The following is a 26,553-nucleotide window of genomic DNA, read 5'->3' as shown; positions in this document are numbered from 1 at the left end:
CTAGATATTAAATACTTAGAACTGAAATAAATTTAATCAGTAAAGATCCATCCAGAAGAATCGGATTGTTCCTGAATGTCATATCAACGCAGACTTTGGTCACAGCGTTGTCCCATAAATGCAACACCTCAGTCAACACCTCCACACAATAATTCAGCGCATGAGTGACAACTTTTTTTTATCGCAGATGCTACATGTGTGTCTGTCAGTACAGCTAGCTTTGCTAGCATCACTTCCACAGATCTTACCTTTCTTTAAGCTTTCCTTCCAAGTGATGCTAAAAGTTGGACAAAGTCCCCCACCGTCTGTGAAAGCGAAGCGCTGCTGATTTTACATGTCGCCATATCTTATGATTTATGCAGCTATTATATTACTGACTATTAGACAGACATCTTCTCCCACTCAGAGGAAACCACTGCGCATGTCTGGAGCTCCGCGTGCGAGTAAAGGTGGAGCCGATGGGTGACAACAGACACTAAGTCACGTTATTGCTCGGATTTTACGGCGCCACTTTAAATCCCTGAACTTCACATTTTAACGGAAAAAAAGTTCAATGCGACTTGGATGTAACGAGTAACGCAACACTTTTGTAGAAATGTATTAAAGTAGAAAGTACAGATACTTACTGTAAAATGTAGTGGAGTAAAAGTAGAAAGTAGCCATTATTAAATCTACTTAAGTAAAGTACAGATACACGAAAATTGTACTTAAGTACAGTAACGAACTGGCTATACAGCACATTTCCGCAACACAGCAATTCAAAGTGCTTTACATCATGAAAACATAAAAAACATTATAAACAGAACACATTATGCTTGTGGAATAATGTGTTAATAAAACCCACTAGCATACTTAAAATATTAATAAATAGCTGTCTCACCATTGAGTAAGCACTGCTTAAAGTTAAGTAATATTAAACATCATTCACATTAATGTAATCAGGCAGTAAACTGATAAAAACTTCTGATTTGATTAATGAAATAACATTTAGGTACACAACTGTAATCTTGACAGTTCTATTTATGTATCCATCTACATGGATATCAACATAAAAAGTTATGGCAAGCCACATTTGACTTCTTGAGTTTGTGTTTTAGAGCATTCACAATATTTTTTTCTAACTTTCCTAGATTGTGGTTAATTTATTAAGGAACAGGTACATAAAACTGGTGTGAGAGATCATTCGCACAGTAACCAATGAGATTTCTTAAAATACCTCTAGAAAATGCAGAACTTTATATTTTTTTCTGTTACTACTAAATGCCTGTCAAGATTTTGCAATCCAGCACACTCCACATCCTCATCTGGGTTTAAACTTTGCTTTTATACAGTCGACCTTCCTGTTATCTACTGTAAGTTTTTCTCACTGTTTGAAAGTTAAAAATGTCAAAAAATATTTTTTTCTTCCTTTTAAATACTTTACTGATACTTAAAATGGCTGAGTCTGTGTCTTCTTCCTACTGTAACTAAGTAGGTCAACACCAACATGTGCTTTCAGTGCAGCATGGTATCTTTTAGTATGGCGTGTTCCCTGATCGGAATAAGTTCCGAATTGGAGTTTTTAACCAGTGGGTCCTACTCTGGCATGAACAAGGTTCCTACTAGGAAATTAAGTGCATCACACAGAATCTTGTGTTTTTGGTCAGGTTTCTAAGAAAAAAAAAATACATATATATATATATATATATATATATATATATATATATATATATATGCAGAAGACTGTGCACATTAAATAGCAGTCAGACGGAGAGGCGGTGTTTCTTTGTGATTTTTGGAAGTCTCTCCAAGCCTTTTACTGAGGCTCTGGTGTCAAAATCAGCCGTGAAGTGATTAGTATTTTATTGATGAGCTCCTGAAGTGGCAACTGTGGGAAATTGGATCTTTGATCTCCTGGAGTTTGGAGAAAATATATCCTGAGTGCGTGGAGCTCTCCAGGTGGATCACCCCACCCCCACCCCCCAATCCCCTCCTTCATCTTACGCAGTGCATGCAGCCCCAGACTGATGTGCGGATTTTTGATTACCCCCCATCCCTCTGCCCCACCACCACACCAACCCCATCTCTGAAAACACACATGTTTGTTTAGGATGTTTTCACTCCTGACTCTCCGTGGAAATTCATTAACAAAATTGCATATTTGTTTTAAACTTTAACCAATCACTTTGATATGCTAATTATGGTGTAATTTAATTTGAGCCCTGTAATGATGATGCTGTTATTATGGACATAAATGATGCAGTTAAGCTGAGAGTAATCTCATTTGCATACTGTACATGCCAGTAAATTAAGCCCTTTCCTGCGTTGCTTCAGCTTTAATTTTCCACTCCTTTTCACACGGCGTCCCTCAGCTCCCTGCGCCTAATAGCAAGCCGGCTTGTTTGATGTGGAGAGCCGCTTCTTCGCACTAAATCACGCCGTCACAATATGTAATACATAAAGGCTCTCATTATAACTCTAAGTGCTCTTTTAAGAAGTTACTGTTAATAAGCAGGCAAGCTTTTTTATGCTTCATAGTGATGCACAAAAACAGTTTTTTTTCTTTTCCTTTCACCATAATCATCTTCAGGACTCCTTAATGTGCCTGTAAGAAATAAAAACTATCACGCTTGTAATAATGATGTACTGGGGAATTGTTAAAAAGCTCCTAATCAGATTGTATATATCTTTGTTCATGTGTTGATCAGATATCTCTCAAAGAGGTGGTTGTGTTTTGATATCCCCACTTTGAAAAAAAGATGAAGGGTTTTTCTCTGCTTCTTTTTTTATTAAATATTTATTTTCTTTAAAAAAATCTAATTAAAAACATTTCCTTATTGTATGTTTAGCACAAATAAATTGGCCTCTTTGTCCACCTTTTTTTGATGTGCGTATAAAAGGAGCATGTTTCTGGCATGGCTGGCCTTGATAAAGGCTCCTGTGTCTTCATTAGAGAAGCAGCACTCAGCGGCGTCCCGATTGTCTGATGTTTTGCAGTGAGAAGGTAAACATGTTTGTCGTACCGGCCGTATTTATGCTGATCAAACACTTGAGGTGGGCCGCGCTGAATGTTAGAGACTGCAAGGTAGGAAGTTGTGAACTCTGGCTTTTAAGCTTTTTGAAGGTGGTTCACCAGAGGAGGATGCTTTATGGTTCTTTTAACGCTGACAATCCGTTCACTAGGGAATGCTCCTGTCATAAAGAATATTATTTTTGCTGCCAGCCAATTTTCTCTGTTGGTCTCTAATTGGTTACATAAATCCCAGGCCGTTGAGGGTGAGAAATGTTGCAGTGTCACATGGTATAATCTTCACCCTTATTTACCAATTCATTAAGATTCATTGATGCAGGATTGGTGAGAGGAAATGACAACATAAATCAGGCCTCCAACATAATGACCCTAATCAGTTGGGAATTGCAGAAAATGTCATGATGAACTATGTCCTTGTATTAGTGCCACTGTACGTCGTCATTGTGCTGCTTTATGAGTGGGACGCATCATTCTGACACGGGCTGTATTTAACCCACTCCCCCCAGCCCCCAAAAAGTAGGAGTTGCTAAAACCTGATTCTATTTAACTGCTGAAATTCATGTAAGGTATTTGGAATTTAGTCCCCGTGCCTTTTATCTTCACTTTGTGTAATAGAAATCACAAACTTCATTCCTTTTTAACCCCTTTGCTCCCCTCTCTATGGGATCATAAGAGGTTTTTCAGGCTTGAATGACCCCGATAGAAGGGCTTAGTGCATGTGTCTATGCGACACATTCTCACTCCCTAGTCATCATATTTGGACACTTGGTCAGGTTCCCCCTGCATCACATGTTGACGCATCGGGTACCCCCTTCTCGTCATTAGTTGACTTTCAGGATTCTCTCATTGAATGCTGTAGCGCTCTGTAAGCATCGGAATTTGACGACCTGGCAACAAAGATGATGAGTATATTCTAATTTTTTTGAAAGGCATAAAAAATGCCTCAAACCATCACAGGCAGCTATGAACTGTGGGTAGCACACTTTGTACTTGCCTGGATGAGGACTTAGCAGAAATGCAGAAATAAGACCCAAAAGGGGCCGTGGGAAGTCTGCCTGTTGAGAATTCGGACACACGGCGCACTCAAAGGGGTTCAACTGGATGGCGATGACGTCAGCTTGTTCTTGGATTTTTTGGCATCTGGGATCATGTAATCATGACAGAAAATACATCCTTATTCTTCTTAAACATTTTTATTAAGCTTCTTTTTCTCATTATTAATAGATTAATGGATTTTCCTATATCCCGATCAGTCAGATTTGTCTCATCCCAGCAGAGTTTCTTGTTCTGCGTGTTTTCTGTATGCAGTAGGGCTTGTGGCAAACGAAAAACTGGACGACTTTTGGCTCTCTGTCAACAATTAGTTTCTTATTGGCACTCTTTCACCAAATGTACCAATCTGAATGTTATTATTTTTGTGTTGCATTACAAATCTTCACTTTAGGAACTATTATTCGCAACCTTCTAAGATTATTACCGTATTTTCCCCTCTATAAGGCGCACCTAAAAACCTTCAATTTCCTCAAAAGCCGACAGTGTGCCTTATAATATTCTTAAAATATTATAAGGCACACTGCGCCTTATATATGGACCAATATTGAGCCACAACAGGTCTAGCAACTACGGTAAGCTGCTGCCGACTTCATTTTCGCCCGTAGAAGAAGAAGAACGCAGTGCATGCTGGGATAGTTGTCAGGACGCTGGTTTGTTAAAAGTTTGACTGGCCTATCTACCTACCGACCTGATAATCAGGTCGTCTGCAGGTCCCTTAGCACCACGTTCGCCACCAACATGCTGTGCGCAAACGGAGAAGGGTGACCATCGTCCGGCCATGCCCCGGCCCAGTTGCGGAAGGCTCTCCTCGCCGACCCAAGTCGGATTGTTTTGTTGACATTCTTTATGTTAACAAAGTGGCTTTAGACATTCATCCGAGAGCTTCGACTAGGGTTACCAAGGGACCAGCCCCTATACATTTAAAGCCAGGGGGAAGGGAGACAGAGACTGCGGCGGCAGAGTGTCGGTTGGTCTGTGTTACCCAGAAAGCAGTTGGGCACAATATTGCAACACTGTGAGTGAAACAATGACTGGGGCAGCCTATTATATAAAGTACTCGACCATTTCTTTATTATTATTTTATATCCACATTTATAGAGTACAAAACAAATCGCGTCCTGTGTCGGTTCATTACGGGACGGGTGGCAACCCTAACTGAAATGTCTATTCTATGTGCCTTATATGTGAAAAAGTTTTAAAATAGGCCATTCATTGAAGGTGCGCCTTATAGTGCGGAAAATACGGCATTTCTTCTTCTCTTTTCATGGGAGGTTATTTATTATCTATATTAACCTTAATAGTTGTAAATACCTATCTCTGCCTGTGCTTACTTAAAAATGTAGACTCTACTTTAACCCAACATTTCTACACAAAGAATGTTTTATTCAGTTCAGGGTTCTTGTTGTCAGCTTTAAGTCTTGCTTTCTTTCTCTTTCTCACAGCTTGAATGAACCACAGATTATCAAAACGATTAAACAGGGCAACTTTTTGGAACATTTGACCTTCGTTTTACCTGCTGACCTTCCACCTCCTGCTTAAAAATACAACCTACGTTAACTCTCCTTTCTTCATTTCTCTAGCTTCTTTTTCAAAAACACATTCCTAATATTAATAACAGGCTGTTTTTTATTCTTTTTGTAACAGCTTCCTCACTGAAGAGGGTTGTTGTCAGCCTGACACCTTTTCTAATTACAGTGGTAAAGACCAAACCATACAACTGATTCCAGTTACCACAGCAGGGAAAGAAACAGTCAAAGTATGTCGCAGAGTTGAGGACTTACTCTACTGTAAGTAGTGGTTCATTTTGTGTAGAGAGGTGTAGGTTACCACACATCTGTCCCAGTGACTCAACAAATTTGCAAATCTGTTTAACCTGAAAAATGATTCCAACCAAAAAGATGTACATTTTACATTATAGTCCTCTGTTGTAAAGAATAGTAACATTTATTAGGCAAGTTCATTAATCTTAGCATGATCGGTTTCCTCCACCATGTTTACATCCTCTTTTTAAGAAAACTATTAAACAGATACAGCACAGCTTAATTAGTGGATCATCTGTAGGTGCTTTAACCACTATAGGATACATAGGATGCGGTACTGTGTGCTTCTTCGGGTGTACATGTGTGACCGATCTAATTGGTAAGATGAGCCTGAGCAAAGCAATGCAACGGGGTATTTGCCTGTGGTCAGGAAAAAAGCCCCCCACTCCTTCTCGTCTCCCAGTATCTGTCCTCTCACTGCAGTGTTAATGGCCAATGTGAGCAAGACTATCAAAGTCAGATGAAGGACAGTCACAGAGGAAATGTGTGGCGAACCACTCCTAAAAGAGGCTGCACATCCCAGAATTACTATTCCATTCATGCACAACCAGATTTAAACTCATTAGACTTCTCTATTTACTCAAGTCTCCATCGGGCCCCGCTTGTACTAAAAATACCATGGCCTGCCTTACTTTGGCACATTCTGTCATTGTCTGCGCGCAGCAGGCCTTCACACCGAGCCGCAGCTAAGGAGAGGAGGCAAATGGGAGTTTGTATATTTTCCGAAATTATGCAGCTACTCAGATTCTCTCCTGGAGACCTTCCTTCCACTTTCCTTGCTAATTTATCAAAGCCTGTAGCGTGATAATAGTTTGTTATTCACATAAAGCATCATAGTCAACTATATCAGAGTGTTAAGTAATAGGTTCAGGTCTAGATTTCACACTGCAGTCATCCTGATGCGATATAAATATGTGTTTTGTGCATGCTTGCTGTGTTTTGGAGTCTGGATTAGATAAAGGGATTAGATTTAAAAATAAGAAAAAACTATGATGACATGAGGCAGGAAAGTCACATCTGCAGATGGCAAGTTGTTTCAATTAAAAATTCATAGTCAAGTTGACATGTACATTGATTTTTGACAGCAACATTTTTTGTTTGATTTTCTAACATAATGAAAAAAATCAGTTTAATCAATTCCAGTTTTGTTTTGTTTTTAAACCAGGAACATGACATTTGTGTTGCCGTTTCTCTGAGCCTGGAGACATCCTTAGCTTCTTCCACAAACCCAGTTACTGAATAATTGAAGGAAGTAAATGTTTAACATGTTTTTACGAGTTCCTCTCTGTGCTGTTGTGAGGCTCCACTGTTTGTCGGGTGGTGGAAAACAAGACACACAGCTGCTTTGCTTGACAAGCGACGCGTTTCTGTTGGAGACCACCGTGTCGACCAGTCCGCCTTTTGACGGGGGTCCTGCTGAGCAGCTGCAATGCAGCAGTATGGTGTGTCTGTCAGAAACAGGACTTTTTGTTTATAGTGACATTTGTCTTGTTGTTTATTCTGGTCAAAGCAGTATTTGCATCAACCTTGATTCCCCGCACCCTCCTGGAATTTGTTTACTCTGTGCTTGCCCTGAGTGTCACCTAGGAAATCGGCTGGTCATTCCACCTGGTTAATATTAAACGGCTCCTGCAAAGACATGTTTGTTCATAAACACGAACGACAGCTCCTTTTGTTTATTGTAGCCATGGCAGCGGTCACTTATTAAACAAACAGCTGCTGTGTTTGCCACTGTGAATGGTCTGCTTACACAGCGTCCAGGGTCTGGGAACAACTCAAAACTTGAGTTCCTCTTGTTTTTTTTCTTTTTTTGTTTGTTTTTTTGCTTTGCTTTGCTTTGCTTTGCGCGGTCACGTATATTCTCTCATAGTGACGATACCTGCAAAGTGTGAGAGAGAGGAATGGGTTACTTTAGTCTCCTAGGAGTTTGGAGATTATGCCATCTGTCACAACACTTAAAGCTATTGAGTTTATAAATGACTCAGTTTTGGGGTATTTTGCTAACCTATTTCTGGTTCAAACAAAGACTTTTCCAGGACTGGCTAAATTTTAATATGTGTTTGAGACAGAACACTGAGTTAAGCTTTCAAACAAAAAAATGGGTAGAAATACCTAATCTCTAGTGTTTTTAAGGCTAACAAGCAATAGGTTTAAGAAATAAACATATAAAACAATTATGTTTGGGTTAAAATCTATATTTAGGGATTAAGAAACATCCTTGTAATGTTCTTTATCATTTTTATTTACAAACAACAAAATCTGGATTAAAAAATGCATATCCAGTGGAGTTATATGGAATTAAGGATTGAATAGCTGAAAGCCACTCCAGATTACTTCTAAAAACACTTGGAACTGCTTATTTACTCTCACCCTAAAGTACAAATATATCATCATATGCATTAAAAAGCACAGTAAAAACCATGTTGACACTACTCTACGGTCTTCCTTATCTCCGCTCTTGGGGGTGCAGTCAGTCAATTTTAGAGTGGTCAGACAGGAAGGTGGGTAATGAGAGAGGGGGGACACATGGGGCAAGGGTCATCATGTTGGGACTCAAACCAGGGAGGGCTATGTCGAGGCCACCACAGCACTGCATAAATACAGCAGGTCTTTGTTGACGTCGTGACCATAGCTAAAAGGCTACTGCTAGCTTAAATGAACAAACTAGTTCTGTGGTGTGAACTAGTCATTAACACAACCCACTGATATTATCATTGTTATGCTAATGCCAGGATGAAACATTTAATCCTGTGGTAGAGTTTTGATGATGCCTGATTATATCCCTGTCTATGGCAACCTGAGTAGAATGATAAGGCTAACCAAACAGATGTGGTGTGAAAATGCCAATACAGGAATGGTAAGGTGGTCCACAATCAGTATTTTTATGTTAACCCCAGGGTGGTTCTAACTCAAAATAACCCCTTTGGAGATGATTTCCAAAAAAATAAATAAAAGTTGGAAAAGCTTCCTGCTTTTTCCCCCCAAATCCTGCATCTGTTGTTTAGCATAAAACTTTAAAGATTCATCCTAAAAGCAGTTTGTTGTCCCTGATGAGGGCTGTGATATCAGTTTTTTTTTTAACATGGAGTTTCTGTTTTTCTTTCTTTCTTCTTCCCTCTCCGGATTCAGGAGCCAAAATACGGTAGCAGATAAGCGTCTTGAAAAACCTTGAGAAGAATTATGTTGTTGCACCTTTGGTACACGCCAATGCCTTGTCTAGTCTAGCAACCAAGCCCAACCTAAACATCTCTAAAGTGAACCTCTCCCCATTGTTTCCTCTTTTGTGTCTTTATCTCCCATTGAAGAAATGTTGTGCTTTTGTTGTGAGCTTGTGTAAACAGGCCGTGTGAGAACTTGGTAAGTAGAAGCAGGTGGCTGCTGAGGCTTAACCGTCATGAGCATTACAGAAAACCAGAACACGGAGAAAGGTCAAAGCACAGCTGCACGGGCCGACCTTACCTTGATTCAACCACTGACTTGTTTGAGTTGTCGAATTCCAAGTGAGCATGACGACAGGGAGACCAGCATTAGATTTCCAGTGAGGGGTTGACTGATGAGCTCTGGCCGCCGGCTGTTCTTAACCTTCAACCTGTCTGCTCAGGTGGGAGACACATGTGACTCTTGTTTGTACTGTACTCCCCCCAATTTGAGGCAGAGCAAGAGAAAACAAGCAGTAAACAAACAGAAACTCTTGCCCTCGTTTTTGTTCTTCAGTGTTTGTTCCAAATGCTTGTTCCATTTTGCAGCCAGTTCCCCCCAAAGAGCAGAGAGGCATCTAGTAATCAGCAGCACAGCCAGTTTTTTCTATTTCTACAATCTGTTGCCTAGTTTGAAACATGACTTCCACTTTTTTGTTTTTATTTTTCAAGTTAGAAATGGCAACAGGTTAGGTTGCCATTTCTAGTTATTAGGTTAGGTTATTAGTACTATTCCTGTGAATATTTTGTAAAACCTTTGCTGCTAATAGAACTAGGCCTGTCGCGATAAACGATGAATCAATTAATCGCACGATAAATTAATTTCTGTTGATGACACTAAATGAAAAAAGGCTCAGCTCCGGTGCTCTTCACTGACCCTCCCTATTTTCTTAGTATAATGTCCAGCGCACACTACACGAGTTGTCGGCCCATTTCCAAAACCTGAGAGACACACTAGCCTACAGAAATCCTAGGTATAACGGTTCGATCGGGTTCAATCGTGCTGTGTGGTGTCCAGCCACATGGGCACAAAATAATGGCTACAAGTCCAGTTAACTAATTTTAATATCAGGCATTAATCAATGCTTTACTAGAATCTACCTGTGATGCATGTGGCTAGAGTCAGCGTAAAGTCCTGACTGAATAAAAATCATGATAACGTATTTATGTCACGTTAACAAAGAACAGCTGAAAAGTTACCGGGTTTATCAGCAATTTGGCTCCAACTCCTCCCCTTGTCATTTCTATATTCTTTGCACGAAATGTTGAATAAACATTAATTATACCACCAGTGGTGGAGAAAGTACTCAAAAAATGTACTTAAGTAAAAGTACAAATACACAGACAAAAAATTACTCAAGTAAAAGTAAAACTACCACATTAACATTTGTACTTAAGTAAAAGTAAAAAAGTACTGGCTTTTAAAAATACTTAAGTATTAAAAGTAAAAGTACTTGCTGAATGCATTACCTAATCCTAATACAATATCATTAAGGGAACCAATCATATTTAATTTTAATACATTAGAAATGTGGCATTTTAATTAACAATGCCAGAGATAAAGCATGTTTTTATTATGTTTACTCTGTAACATAGTTTAGACTTAGATATGTGATTCTATGCATCATAATTTCAGGGATGGAAGCATCTTGTCTCTTGTCCTCACATAACATGAACTTCACTTTTTTGCCACTAGTGGCTTTTATTTTTAAAGAAATCCAACAGAAATGTGGATGGGGAGGACATGCAACCTAGGAGCCACGTAGCAGAGTTGTAGTCAAGACCACCTACCCAAGCACCCAGCACCCTGCGCTACCTGACACAAACAAATTAAGTTTTACCTATCAAAATTGCTTCCGAAATTGATCTGAAAGATCCACATTCCCATAAAACACCTAGATATTAAATACTTAGAACTGAAATAGATTTAATCAGTAAAGATCCATCCAGAAGAATCGGATCGTTCCTGAATGTCATATCAATGCAGACTTTGGTCACAGCGTTGTCACATATATGCAACACCTCAGTCAACACCTCCACACAATAATTCAGCGCATGAGTGACAACTTTTTTTTATCGCAGATGCTACATGTGTGTCTGTCAGTACAGCTAGCTTTGCTAGCATCACGTCCACAGATCTTATCTTTCTTTAAGCTTTCCTTCCAAGTGACGCTAAAAGGTGGATGAAGTCCCACCGTCTGTGAAAGCGAAGCGCTGCTGATTTTACATGTCGCCATATCTTATGATTTATGCAGCTATTATATTACTGACGATTAGACAGACATCTTCTCCCGCTCAGAGGAAACCACTGCGCATGTCTTGGAGCTCCGCGTGCGAGTAAAGGTGGAGCCGATGGGTGACAACAGACACTAAGTCACGTTATTGCTCGGATTTTACGGCGCCACCTTAAGTTCCTAAACTTCACATTTTAACGGACAAAAAACGCAACGCGACTTGGATGTAACGAGTAACGCGACACTTTTGTAGAAATTTAGTGAAGTAAAAAGTAGAGATACTTACTGTAAAATGTAGTGGAGTAAAAGTAGAAAGTACCCATTATTAAATCTACTTAAGTAAAGTACACATACATGAAAATTGTACTTAAGTACAGTAACAAAGTACTTGTACTTCGTTACTTCCCACCACTGGATACCACATATAATCTCCAATGTCCGCTGGACTTCGGGTTGCGCCGTGTCAGCTGTTTGGGATTCCCCTCCGTAATTTCCCCTCAGAAAGCACGGAGGAGAATCCGCGCTTTCTGATTGGCTACCTGTCACATTCAGCGTTAAGCTCCCAGTCGGGGAAAACCCCTGATTTAGATCGGAGCGGCCACGACGATCTACCGTAACACACCACACACTGCAGGATGATCGGTTAGATCCGCCAACGATCTAAGATTGTCATGAGGAGAAAATAGGGGCAAAAAATGGTGTAGTATGAACTACTGCATTAGGTAGTGGGATGTGCCCGTTTTCTCTATTTAAATCTAGTGATTACTGAAGGGCAATATAGTATACAGACTTCATAATCTGCAATCTGCACTGGTTGAATGCAGTATTTATTTCCACTTTGGCTTTATGTTTAGTTTTTATTCAAGTACGTTTTTTGTTAATGGAGACTGAGAATCCATTTTATTTTTGTTTTTGGTTGTTTTATTTAGTTTATTTTCCAGTGATATGTGTTCTTTTGAAAATAAGGTGTATCTATCAGGAAATTGCATGCATTATTAGTAATTTCCATTAAATCAGTGTCAACAGGTCTTGAAACAAAAATATCGTTTAACGCAATAATTCTTTAGACACTTAATCGTCCAGCAAAATTTGTTATCGTGACAGGCCTAAATAGAACAGATCTTAGTCCATTCAATACCATTTCACGAAAGAAAGTTGATTTTATTGTTTTTTTTCTGTTTTGGTTAATTATCTTCCTGAAACACAAAAAGGAGAATCATTTTTAGTTTGTTGGTAGAGGACACCAGTATTTCATGTAAAATCTTGGTATTTCAAATAGTTTAGAAGACCATACACAAGATTCCCGTAGCCTTTAGCATCACAGATCCTTTGATAGAATCACCCTTTGATTCACACCAAAGCCACTCAGAGTGTTGCTGATGAAAGCATGTGGTTCCGGCAGTGGTGGAGAAAGTACTCAAAAAATGTACTTAAGTAAAAGTCAAAGTACCACATTAACATTCTACTTAAGTAAAAGTAAAAAAGTACTGGCTTTTAAAAATACTTAAGTATTAAAAGTAAAAGTACTCGCTGAATGCATTACCTAATCACTAATATCATTAAGTGTACCAATCGTCTTTAATTTTAATACATCAGTAATGTGCCATTTTAATAAACAATGCCGCAGATAAAGCATGTTTTTATTGAGTTTACTCTGTAACAGTTTAGACTTAGATATGTGATTCTATGCATCATAATTTCAGGGATGGAAACATCTCGTCTCCTGTCCTAACATAACATGAACTTCACTTTTTTGCCACACATTTATTTTGAAAGAAATCCAACTGGCAGAGGAGGACATGGAACCAAGGAGCCTCGTAGCAGAGTTGTAGTCTAGACCACTGAACCCAAGACCAAATCAAAACCAGCACCCCATGCTACATGACAATAACATTAAGTGCACCTATCAAAACTGCTTCTCAAATTGATCTGAAAGATTCACTTTCCCATAAAAACACCTAGATATTAAACACTTAGAGCTGAAATAAATGTAACCAGTATCAATTCAAACTCTTCTTCATTCTGTTTTGCTTTCATCTCTGTGCCACAATACACAGAGGTCTCCTGCCATCCCTAAAAAAATAACACCCTGGGCAGTTGCCCATATTGCCAATGTCAGAAATAATAATTGTCTGCACCATTAAACAGCAATTAACAACGCTCAACTATGAACACTGTCCAAGGCCCAATAAGGAAGAAGTAACCAAGCAGGAGGAGCACCGTGACTGTTCTCATCCTCCCTCCTCCTGCAATGTCTGCCACCATGACAGGTGATGAAAACAAAGAGCAATGAGCATGCTCTGTGTTCATACGTTCTTGTTTTATTTATTCGCCAATTAAATATAAAATAAAATAGCTACTGCAGTGCACGCAGAGCATTACAAGAACAAAGAACGGCTCTCAGTGAGGCTTCAGCACTATAGGACTTGGTCAAGATCCGTCCAGAAGAATCGGATCGTCCATGAATGTCATATTACTATATTGCACTTTGGTCACAGCGTTGTCCCATATATGCAACACCTCAGTCAAAACCTCCACACAGGAATTCAGCGCATGAGTGACAACTTTTTTTCATCGCAGATGCAACATGTGTTTCAGTAAATACAGCTAGCTTTGCTAGCATCACGTCCACAGATCTTACCTTTCTTTAAACTTTCCTTCCAAGTGATGCTAAAAATTGGACGAAGTTCCACCGTCTGTGAAAGCGAAGCGCTGCTGATTTTACATGTCGCCATATCTTATGATTTATGCAGCGCTATTATATTAATGACGCTCAGAGGAAACCACTGCGCATGTCTGGAGCTCCGCGTGCGAGTAAAGGTGGAGCCGATGGGTGACAACAGACACTAAGTCACGTTATTGCTGGGATTTTATGGCGCCACCTTAAATCCCTGAACTTCACATTTTAATGGAAAAAAAGAGCAACGAGACTTGGATGTAACGAGTAACGCGACACTTTTGTAGAAATGTAGTGAAGTAGAAAGTACAGATACTTACTGTAAAATGTAGTGGAGATTTGGCTTCTGGTAGGGTTTACTGCTACAAACACGGTTAATTGAAGTGGTAAGATAAAGAGTGCCTCAATGATCTTGATGAATGACAGACCACAACATAGACTAGATCTTTAGGGAGCAACTTTAGGGTTGGGTGTCATGAAAGCTGGGTGATAGGCTGCGGAGGGACTTGGCATCCTTACTGTGGTATGATATGGCTTTGAAAACATGATAGAGAAAAACAGGTGTTTGTGTTATATCATATAAATACAGAGAGAAAGGGTTCTCAAACCCTTAAATAGTTTGAGAATTTTAAAAAGTACAGTATGAATAAAAAAATGCTTCTGTTACATTTATTTTGAAGAGATTCCAATATACTAATAAAAGTTCCACCGGCAAGTTTGCTTGAAACTAATATTTATATATATGGGGATTTTCTTTTCCTCCCATTGACTACGGATTTAACAAAAGGTTCAGTTTGAGATTACACCACTACATTACTGCCACTGGAGTTATTTTTTTTAACTATTTACATATCCTTATCAGTGTGCCAATAACTCTGGAAAGTGTCATGATCTGTGTTTCTGTGTGTTTATTTTTGAGTTTTTCTGTGTGATCCTGTTCCCTGTGAGTCCTGTCTCTGCGTCTTCCCCGTTGTCTCCCAGGTGTGTCTCGTTCCCTTGATTAACCCCGTGTGTATTTAGTCTCACCTGTTGTCTGTGTTCTTCGTCGGATCCTCGTCTAACGTCGTGTGTACCAGTCTGTTTCCCTGTGTTCCTTGTGCTCCCCGTTGTTTCGTACATCTATCATTAAACATCATCATCTTCACCATAACCTGGGTCTCAGTGTTTATCCTCACCACTTCCACCCACCAACTATGACAGAAAGGCTATATATTTTCTCCCCCCCCCACCAAAAAAAATAAAAAAACAGACATGCACCATTAATAATAATAAATGTCTCCCTTTGTGCATTGTGTTGTTTTCAAATGTTTGTGCGCAAAGTATGTTTTGTCACCCCAGCAACTGCACCCCCTTTTACACAGACCGCTTGACCCATAATTATAGCTTAATGTAAGCGTGTTGTTAAAACAGATCAGATGGGAACATTTAGAGCCTTTTGAGTCATCAAATACAAGAATATCCACTGAAATGAAGTGAAAATAAATAGGCTGATAAACAAACGTCACATGGTCAAACTGCCCCTCAGCTCAGGATGCCCCCCCCCGCCCCCCCTCGCCTCAGTGCTTCACAGATTAACACCATTATCAGCACAGCTCTCTAATAAGGCTCTTTCCTATCTGCTTGATATTTATGATGGATAATGCCCTTTTTTCATTTTCTTTTTTTTTCTCCAAATTTTTTTTCATTTGTAATATTGCAGCTTTGAATTATTCTGTGGTGAAATTAATGAGAAAGTAGATTTATGGGTTTCATTTGTTTGTCAATTCAAAAATTAATTGGGTGTTAATTTTAGCCGTCCCCTCATCAGTGCCGCTTCCAAGCTCGCATGCATTACTTTGCATTCATTGGAGCCGTTCTCTCCTTCATTGTGGGTCACTAGTTTTTGCATACATTAAAATAGCCCCGCGGCTCATTCTCTTGATTACTTTTGGAGATGCCGTGCATTTACACCTTTCCGTTACAATTATAAAAAACTCCCTGCACAAAACGACAGTGCATGTATAATAGCCATTGCTTTTGGCTCTTTTATGTAGCTTCAGAAGAAAAAAAGGGAGGTCCTGTCTTTTTTCTCTCTTTTTGCATTTATTTGAAAAAGTAAGTGCAGGTACATGGTCTATTTCAAATGGATTTTATTTTGCAAGGATGCATGTGTTTTTCTAATTGGTCGTGAAAGGTCTTGTATATGGAGTCGGTGGCCGACTGTATTCCAGCTGCTCTCTTTGTTATTTTTGTTTGTTTTTTTTAAATCTCATTTCGAAGCGAGGCTGTGCCAGACTAGAGGGGTGAATTAGGTCAACATCTGTCTGGGGTGGGAAGGAGGAGGGTGAGATTGGGTGGGTGGGTGAACGAAGACCATCCCAGAAATCGGGACCTGTGGGATGGGTCTGAGCTGCACAGACAGGCCCCAAAAACGCAGGGGTGTCATGACACACAACTGAACCGGCAGAGGCCATAGTGTCAGATGACTCATTTAGAAATGGTTGTTGTAGTTCAGCCATTTCCCCTTCTGTGCAGCACCCACGTCCGTTTACCAGTTTCAGGACCCGACCAGTGTTATTACCTTGAGAAATAATGAGATTTGGTTAAGTATAAAACAAGCTTGTAATGCCGAAAAGAATAAAATGTTACAAGTCATACAAATGGAATAGATACAGAGCGACGTTCCCCATCCTGCGCTGGGCTCCACTTAGCACACCATGGTGACACCAAATGAAGCAAAGATTGTAGCACGAGTTCTGCTTTTATTCTCCTCATTCTGCACCCTCTCTAAGGGGTGTCGGTCTGCTTAATCAGTTTTTGTTTATGTGTGACTGTCACCAGTTTTATATGTTATGGGTATGCAAGCGTGCAGCAGTGTGCATGTAAGCAGATAAAAGAGACAGAGGAAGGACACAGAATCATTTTATCCATAACATAGTTCAGAGCTGGGAAACTGAACAAGGATGTAAACACCTCTTTATCAGGTTTATTTCTTTTGTTAGTTTTACATCCAGATCTCGTCTCACATATGCTCTGTAAATATTCTGGTGCGACAAGTTGTCAACCTCAATTTCCTGTCTGTCAGTCTGAGTGTGGGTCCCTGTGGTGTCTAGAAGAGTGGAGGACCTGATCTGATCAGATCTGTACCCGAGTGTTTCGAAACTCAGAAATTTGTGTTTAGCTCCATTTTCACACTCTCACATGATGAGGTCCAGTATTTTAAGGGCATTTATTCTGCTTCATATAAATAATTAATCAGCCACATTAATTTGCTTCTGCCTGACTTGATCAGCTTCATTAACTGTCCTGAAATTGGGGAAGCTAGATGCGCTGCAGCAAAAAAGGTCTGCAACCGGCACACAATAGCTGTAAATCATCCCGCTGATTTTAGGAACACAGGCGCAGAAATACATACGCTGGTGTCACTGGCACTTCTCCAGGCAATAAACAGGGAGGCGTGTCTGTCTGGCTTTTCTATGTATCCAAAAGACATCACAGGATGTAACAAATATCTCTTAACACTCATAACTCCTGGCACATTTTCTACATATTGCATTCATTTACGTTTAAAACTGCACAGCTAGTGTTTATGTGTGATCCTCTGGAGTTGGATTAAATTATGGAAGACAACATTTCATCGTACTCAGCAAGGGTTACTTAATATTCCAACTTTTTTTTGCTGTTAATTGAGCACCCCTCCTGGACTCGACATGTTTTTCACGTGGCTTCAGATTGGATGTTTCTCAAGGAGATCCTTTGGCAGGCCTCACACAATGGCCCTGTTTCCCATTAAAAAGCCATTCTGCCGCGGTTCTTCTGGGACCCATGCGAGTAAATATATCCATTTCCATAGAAAGTGTTTAGTTTTTGGAGCTGCAGTGTTTTCTTGGGCTCCTCTGCTCTCCCTCAACTCAGGTTGGGTTCCTCTGCGATGTGAGCTAGAGCCCCTCTCCACCACCAATACAGCCCTGTAAGAACTCTATTATGAAGAACACAAACAAAACCTGAGTCCCACTTGAATGTGTCAGTCTCACTGTGAACAGGATTTGCAAAGAAAAACAGCCATTTAATTTACCTTTTAGAGACCATGTGAGAGTGTGTGAATGCCTTATTAACCAAACCAGGTGCTTCTGGTGGCATGGGCAGAGGCCAGGTCCTGCTGGTTGATGAAATCATGAAGTCCTCTAAAATATTCTGGTAGATTGTTGCAGTGATCTTGGATTTAAGAAAGCAGAGTTTACCAACATCTGCAGCGGACAATGCGCCCCAAACCATGACTGACTGTGGATGCTTCACAATGGACCTCAAGCAGTTTGGGTTCAGTTTCTCACCCGTCCTCCTCCAAACCCTTGGTCAATGGCCTCACCCTTCTTCTCCTTGGCACAGTTGAGAACTTGAGCTTCCTACGTTGGCTCAAGTTCAGAAGCAGCTTGACCTGGGGAACCTAATAGTGTAGCATCTGATTGTGGCGGGTTTTGAAGCTGGTACTCCCGCCTCATTCCACCCTTTGGATCTCTGCCAGATTCTTGAGTCTTCTCTGTTTTATAATCCATTGAAGTCCACGGTCATCTTTTTTGCTGATGCATCTTCTCCTGCCACATTTTGCCCTTCCACTAGACTTTCCATTGATATACTTGGACACAGCACTCTGTGAACAGCCAGCCTCCTTGCTTTGAGCTTAGTAGATGATTAGTGTCTCACACTCAATTTACAACATTCCCTCAAAAATTTGGACTGATTTCTTCACAGTATTCAAATTTTTTGAATTCCTGTTTTTGTAGGTTTTATGATCTGTAAGCCCAAATTATGTAACAATAAACAAAGGAATACTTTAAATCGTTTAAACTATAGCCCCTGAATCTATAACTTGTGAAAGTTGAACTTTTTGAATGGAATTATGGAATTTTAACAACTTTGCCAAGAATTTCAAATTGTTTTGGCAAGGCTCTGTGCATGAGAAACTGACATTTTCTACCTCTGCAAAGGTCTGAAAATCAGCCACTTGTGTGGATGTGGGTTTTGTGTGTGATTATTAGGTAATTTATTAGTTAATCTTGTTGCCTTGATTATTTCCCCTGTGTATTTAGACTTACCTGTCTCCTCCGTTCCCCCTGGTTCCTTGCCGTTGTCATAGTTGTCTTGATGCTACCATTGTGTGCCGACCTGAGACCCTGTTTGTGTCTCGTTGCTCACGTGGTTCCTGGCTTTGTGGACTTTGTGGACAACATTAAACGGCGTTTAGCTCAAGGTTAATCCAATTTATGAATGCTAATTTCGGAAAGCTGTTCTCTACCGCTCCTTCCTCAAGCGCTTGAAGGTTCACTTACTTAGAGCCTAAGTGAACCTCTGAGCGTTGGAGGGGGAGTGGAGCTAACGGCGGAGTAAGGCGTTAGCTCCGTGAACTTCAAGCTAACTTTAAGTTAGCTTGAAGTTAACTTCACTGTGGTATCAATGCATGCGCGATCTGATCTTCAAATTATGCTCCTGGGTGGGTCTTGCTCTGACTTTGAGATGAAGCTCCTCCTGAGAGCTGCCGTATAATGAACATGAACTACAGAGGTGGAAGCTCTGTGAGCTACACTCCCCCACTCAGCTCCTTCAGACTAACCAGCAGCAATTAGCAAACACTTGGTGGAATTGCACACCTGCTGGGTTTATTACAGAAGCTACTTACCAGCAATGTTTTTACCAGCAATGCTGGTAAAAACATTGTTAAAGTTTTAGTAGAGGAGCGCTGTTTTGATGACTTTCAGAAAAAGCCAAAGATTCAGAGGCCTAATTTCAAGACACTAAATATTAGTCAAAATTGGTTTAAGTCATATTTGGTATATATAGCATTTTTATAACATTTGAAGGTTTCATTGCCCCTTGTGTCACATTTTATAGCACAGGGGGCAATATTAAAACATAATATTGCCCCTTTAGAAACCCACTGGCCAATCAGGGCTGATCAAAATTAAAAATTAGCCTGTTCTGGTCCTCTAGGTGAAATTAAAAAGGTAAAACTGTGGGATGGATGAAAATAAGAATGAGTATCCCATAGGTTTAACGCAAGTTAGTTTATTGCATATATTTAAAACATAAAAACAAAGAAAATGTGAGTCGTCAATTTGTTTAACCGATTACTTAGTCTTTTTTGTAGGCAAGGGGAAGTGTCTCTGCCTGCACCAGTTTGGAGCAATTGGTGAAGGATCTAGAGACAAACTCTGGTCACTCAGTAAAACTGAAAATATTGCTTTAAAAGCTTAACTTTTTATCTCCATAGCGATAACCGCTCTGTTATTTCAAATTTTGCTTCATGACTTCCCATTGTAACGACTGTCTCCTCTCCTTTTCTTTCCTCGCAGGTTTTTAAGTCATGATGCAAGACTCCACCACTGAAACGGTGAGCAATGGACCAGCCAATCAGAATGGAGGCACAAACATGGACGGTATACTCCAGGAGGGAACGCCTAAAAGTGCCACACCTTTGGTGGACGTGACGGCTGCAGACCTCCTGCATCTCCAGCAGCACCAGGTACACCCCATGCTCCGCCCCAACCCTTCTGTTTTCACACCTGTCTTCACTTTATTAAGCCACGTCAACAGCAGGCCCAACCTACTGCTCAAAGTGCCACTTAATAATTAATCCCACCTCCCAGTACATCCGGCACGTAAACACATTATTATTATTATTTATGTATATTGAGGCCCGTTTTGAATATTTTAGGAAGGGGAAGTGCTCTTTTCTGTGTGATTGTTTGGTTGCCAGTGTTTATCCTTGCTCGGAGCATCTGCATCTTAATCAAATATTTATCATCATGTTCAGACATATTTTAAGCTTGTAGGTGCTACAGGATTCTGTAGACAGTTATGAAATGATCACATCCAATAGGATGACAGACTTTTTCCTCTGGCTCGTTGTAAACAAGCCTCACACTCAGACGCCATGTGGAGACCCATGGTGTCGTTGAAGCTGAAGCTCAAATGGCAGACTTAAGACACATAGACAAGCTCTTTCTGTTGGTGTCAATGTTATATGTGGCACACGACAGTGCGTTTAAGGAAACAGCACTGAAAAGATCAGTGTGTCTTCTGCTATCTTGGTCTCCGATATATTCACAACGTGGGTTGTTGTCAGGAACTGTTTGGTGATGATGCCCAGGCTCTCTGCTGTTGTCTGTTGTCACAGCACATCCATCAGTGTGTGTAACAGTCCTGCAGCACAGAACATGGAGGAGGGGGGATGGTAGTGGAGCAAAGCAGTGACTCAGTGTTATCATTTATCAAGTTCCAGGAGAGCAATTTTGGTATTTTGATGATGATGATGATAGTTACAGCACCCTGTATGATTATTGGCCCCTGGTTAGGGCTGCATCTATTTCTTGTGTAAAAATATTCCATGTTCAACAGAATCGTAAAAAAAATAAAGAAGCCAAGAAAGGTAGATTTTAAATCTTGGATTTCAAAGTGTTCAAATGATTCCAAAAATATTCCCGTGGCCTTTGGAAGAGAATCAGACACTGCTGTAAACTAGTCCATCATAGTTGACAGCGGACTAGTGGAAAAGCGCCTTTAGTGAAACATTCAGTAGAGTGTGGGTCAGCCTTTATAAAGACCACAATGTTCTATTACTCTTTTTCCCTTGTATTTGTATATGGGAATCATTCATTGACTCGTTTGGATCTGTATCATAGCAGCTGTCAGATGATTTTCTAATATACAATCACACAATCTGAAGAAAAACATTTTCCTGCAGCAGGTCCTTGTAGCAAGGATGGGTCAGTGTGTGTCCGGCTCCTTGGGATCCTCCTGATCTCCTACCATCCTCTCTTAGATCCCAATCCTTGATCTCATCTCCCACATGTCCCTTTTTCTCCAGCTCCAGTCGTCAGTGAGAAAAGCACAGCCGTACTGAATGCATTACCGCAGTAGTCACACAAAACCATGGATAAAATTTCAATAACTGCAGGCCACAGTTGAGTAAACAGTTGCACTGACATCTAATTCCTGTTGACTTTTCCTTCATTCTTTGCCAGGGGCCCTATCTAATATGCTCCGTAAAGACAATGGGGTTACAAATTTGATAAATGTGAGGCAGGAAGGCGGAGGGAGAAAGTGGCATAGATGCGTAGGCCTGTCACAATAAACAATAAATCAATTAATCGCACGATAAATTAAAATGATCAACCTCATTTTAATTTATTGGCTTTATCGTCTCTTCCTGCCTTTTTCTCTTTCTATTGATGACAGTGAATCATCTCTGATGTCCTCTGGACTTTGGGTTGCACTGCGTCAGCTGTTTAGGATTCCCCTCTGTGCTTTCCCCTCAGAAAGCACGGAGGTTTCTGATTGGTTGCCTGTCACATTCAACAGTGTTATGAACGTTAACGTTCCCAGTCGGGGAAAACCCCTGATTTAGATCGGAGCGGCCACGACGATATACCAACTGGACCCGATCAGTCGTAACACACCACACACTGCAGGGTGATCGGTTACGAAATTGCAAGCGACAATCTTAGATCGCCCAACGTTCTAAGATTATCGTAAGGAAAAAATCAGGGTAACAAATTGTGTAGCGTGAACTGGGCTTAAGGGAGGCATTAGGTAGTGGGATGTGCCCGTCTTCATCTAAATCTAGTGGTTACTGAAGTGCAATATAGTATACAGACTTCATAATCTGCACTCTTTTAGTTAAATGCAGTATTTATTTCCACTTTGGCTTTATGTTGTTTAGTTTTTATTCAGTACGTTTTTTTGTTAATGGAGACTGAGAATCAATTTTATTTTTGTTTTTGTTTGTTTTGTTTATTTTGTTTATTGGTTCCAGTTTTTAGTGTTCTTTTGAAAATAAAGTGCATCTATTTTTGGCAGGACATAGCATGCATTATTATGTCATTTCCATTAAATCAGTGTAAAAAGGTCTTCAAACAATATTATCGTTTATCAAAATAATTTTTAAGCAAAATTTGTTATCGTGACAGGCCTATGGATGCATACTCGACACTAAGATGAGATAGAAACAGTATTAGAGTAGCGCCGTTTTGGCTACAATGCTGCCAATTGTTTAGCGGTGCAAATATTGGTGCCTTGACAGCATTTAAAATAGTTTTAAAAAACATCTTTTTAGTTGGAAGTTAACACATTTTAGTCAATATGTGACAATCTCTCTCAAGATGTCTTTGTCAGGACCTGACAGAAAATGAGTTCTTATGATCCCAGAGTGAGTTCTTCTAAGCTATCTATGTTTGCGACTTATTTTGAAGTAAGAAAGGAATTATTTTTTTATTTGCCTTTTGTTCTGACTACGATGTCTTTTCAATAACCTTTTGGTACTTTTAAATTGTTGGGTGGCAGTAAATACAAAATACATGCGACTTGTTAGTATTGGGAGGACAGTAAAACTCACTAACACTAACAGTTAGCTAATAAAATTGGTAAGTAGTATCTGCTTTGCAATGGTTTGCTTGGATGCATTTGGTTGGTTCTGATATTTCTGGTGTCACAATTTATACATGGACTTTATGTTTCTCCCTTATTTAAATCGGGACCAACTCTAGCAACAAGAGCACAATATTTTGACCGATCAAACCACTGGCTGCCTTAGAAGTGTGAGATTTATTAGACACATCTTAAACATGGTATATCTATATAGAGATCTGATGCAAATGTTTAATAATGTTCAACACTCTACAGGTTGGGTTCTTTAACAATCAAATTGGCAACTACTGAGCAAAGTATAGCAACATAACAGTACATAATTTTGCCATTTTATTGGGCAAAAATAACTAAATGTGTAGGTTTTTAAATCCAGAAATGCTACCTTGGTTCACCCACTAACACTGTTTTACAATTCTAAAGAAGATGATTTCAGAAGAGCATTGTTTGTCAGCAGCAAAAAGGGCAAGTACTCTATCGCATGCCTCTGTTGCTAGGGGTCACGTTTTCTGCTCTCGGATTTGTGCTCACAATCCTTCCATTTTACACATCTAGAACACATCTAATTGTTCATTTCTTTGGCCTGGATTTGAAATAAAGGGCAGCATGTCAATCTGAATGGAGGTGGTAAATGAAATTGATGGAGACAAAAGATGAGATGTCTCTCTCAGCTCCTGTCACAATACTTTGTTTGGCTTCTTTTGCTGCCGACAGTCAGTGTCTCCATCTGCGCAGGATTCTCATTCCTGCACAACAAACCATGTTAATTGTCCTTGGGGAGTTAGGATCCTTTCATTATCGCTTGATAACTTTCCACTTCCTTGGCAACTCAGTCTTTTCTTTTAAGTTTAATTTGTGGCCTTTTTCTCATACAGCTTTAACCAACACAAAAGAGGCTTTTTGCTTCCTTTTTTGTGTCTTTGTTCTCCTCAAAAACATCCAAGCGTTTGAAATCAATCTCAAACGTACCTTCGATTCAAAGTGGAAATGTCTGAGAATCCCTTGAGTAAGTGGGAACAACAAACCTGGTGGTGGCATATCATTTATTCTTATTAGAGAACATAACTATGAAAGACAGTCCTCATTAATGAAGATGGGGGATGAAATAATTGTAATCTGTTTGATCATCTTGATTCTGACAGGGGAATTCATCTTGTTGGACTAGTCAGATTTGGGGGAAGTGGACCATAAGCTTGATATAAGCATCTTTATTAGTAAGTCAAATACTGTTTGTTAAGAATCAAGAGTAACGGGGGGGGTTGTGTGAGAAATGCCTGTTTTTATGTTTTTTTCTTTTACTGCTGTTGAAATTACGCCAATCTCAGTGTAAAAGGAACTTGGCGTGCCATCAGTTGTGTTGTAATGCTTTAAGATGCTTATAAATATTTTCATACATCTTATTATTTTTAATATCACACAAAGTGTCTGCAAGCAGTTTTCAGATGTCGGTTGACCACAGTTTTTTTTCTCTCCCTTATCCTCTCGTAACGTTCGCCTGCCACAGAATCTGAGTGTTTATTTTCTCTCAGTAGTTGTTTGCGCCGCAGAAGTTGTGGTTTTAACGTTATTCACATGAGGAAGTGAAGATACTGAAAGGGGAGGAATAAAATGCCAAAACCCCAATTGTCTGAACACATGGCGCTTTTGCAATAGCCTGTTTTGTGATTTAAATGATTTTGTAACAGGAAGTTGTGTTGTGAAGCTGCAGCTGTCAGATAAACATGTTGCGACACTCAAGGTGATGACAGTAACGATATCTGGCCGTTTTAGTCGACTCTGAAGCTGCAGCTCTCTGGATATTCCTCCCAATATTTCCTGTGATTTATGCTCAGTTTTGTCACACCTGTTTATTCACGCTCATTGTTACATCACACCCGATTTCTGCGGACAAAGCATTAAACTTTAACATCCTGTATTTTGGAGGTTTCTTTTTTCATGTTTTGATGATCTGAAGTTTACTGTGTGATTCTGAAAATGCAAAACAAGAAAATATAATTTCCTTTTTGTTGGGTTATTCACTCAGTTTTGTTCTGTTTTGACAGTAAACCATTCAGTGGTGGGCTTTTTTTTCTTCTCTTGTTCTGGTCGAGGTGTTGGTCCTGTTGCGTGTAAAGAGAGGACAGAGTGACACGCATTACTGTGGCTGCACAAAGAGCTGAGTGGGCCCATATTTCCCGTTTGCATAATGCAACAGACCGTCCCCTGCGGAGGCTTCACAAGGTGGAAATGCTGTTTTTTTAATTCACCAACAGCTCTTTCTTTAGAGATTACAGAATAGAACAGTAGAGAGAACACTGGCAAGTAAGGATGTAACAAGATATATAATAATATATATAATATTAATATATACATAACACAATATTATCCATCCATCCATTGTCTGTACACCCTTGTCCCTTGTGGGGTCAGGAGGTTCTGGTGCCCATCTCCAGCTAAAGTTCCGGACAGGAACAACAATATTATGTCAGAGTGAATTTGTGTTATTTCCGTTTGGGAAGTAATAAAATAGGATACCCAAGTATAAATCAACTTGCCAGATTTAGCAATATCTAGCGTGTCTGGATCAAATATGATCATCTCTAATTTTAGATCTAAAATACTCAGACTAAAATCCTGAACTGAATAACTCTTCTTTAAAGAGATGCTCTTTTTAACCTGGCTAGATAGTGATAAAGCCTTTACTTACTTGCGAAACACAAGCAAAGCACTTTTTATTGGAATTAGGACTACTTTAGAATTAGAAATACATAAAATAAAACTATCTATAGATTGCTCAGACTTAATATATTACTGTAATAACAAATTCTTTAAAAACACAACTTTTCCTGTCAAATGTTTACTCCGTTTGTAAGCACAAACAAAAGGGGGATTCAGAGGAATTTCCCCAACATTTTCCTAAAACCTCTCCATGTTTTAACCTTTTAAGGTGATTTATTGTCAAATCCTTCCTGACAGGAACTCACAGATATGCAGTGAGCATTTTGAAGTATCCAAGAGATGTTTGAAGATTACCCCTCAAGTACAGTTGTTGCTAGTCTTTGGCACTAAGTCTCCTTTTGTTGGCTAATAGTCAGATTGAATGCATAGCAGCTAGCAAGGGCTTCATATCGTTTTTCTGGTCCAGATGAGGGCAAATGAAAAACCAAATTGAGCATATTATATTCAG

The 26,553-nt window shown here is 39.7% G+C and overlaps 1 protein-coding gene across 8 annotated transcripts in view; it reads left to right on the top strand.

Annotated features, from left to right (window-relative positions):
• The window catches only part of foxp1b (forkhead box P1b), a 363,905-nt gene that overhangs the window by 158,369 nt on the left and 178,983 nt on the right, over positions 1–26,553 (top strand). For all 8 annotated transcript variants that reach the window (XR_014087696.1, XM_081607521.1, XM_081607520.1 and 5 more), the window contains one exon: positions 20,318–20,487. Coding sequence is in view for 7 of the 8 variants with exons in the window: in XM_081607521.1 (XP_081463647.1) it covers positions 20,329–20,487 (159 nt within the window). In the remaining variant the exon portion in view is untranslated. The remainder of the gene's footprint in view (positions 1–20,317; positions 20,488–26,553) is intronic.

This window comes from Poecilia reticulata, chromosome 5, assembly GCF_904066995.2.
Source record: "Poecilia reticulata chromosome 5, P_reticulata-male-v2, whole genome shotgun sequence".
Taxonomy (NCBI): domain Eukaryota; kingdom Metazoa; phylum Chordata; class Actinopteri; order Cyprinodontiformes; family Poeciliidae; genus Poecilia; species Poecilia reticulata.
This window is presented reverse-complemented; position numbering and strand designations above follow the sequence as displayed.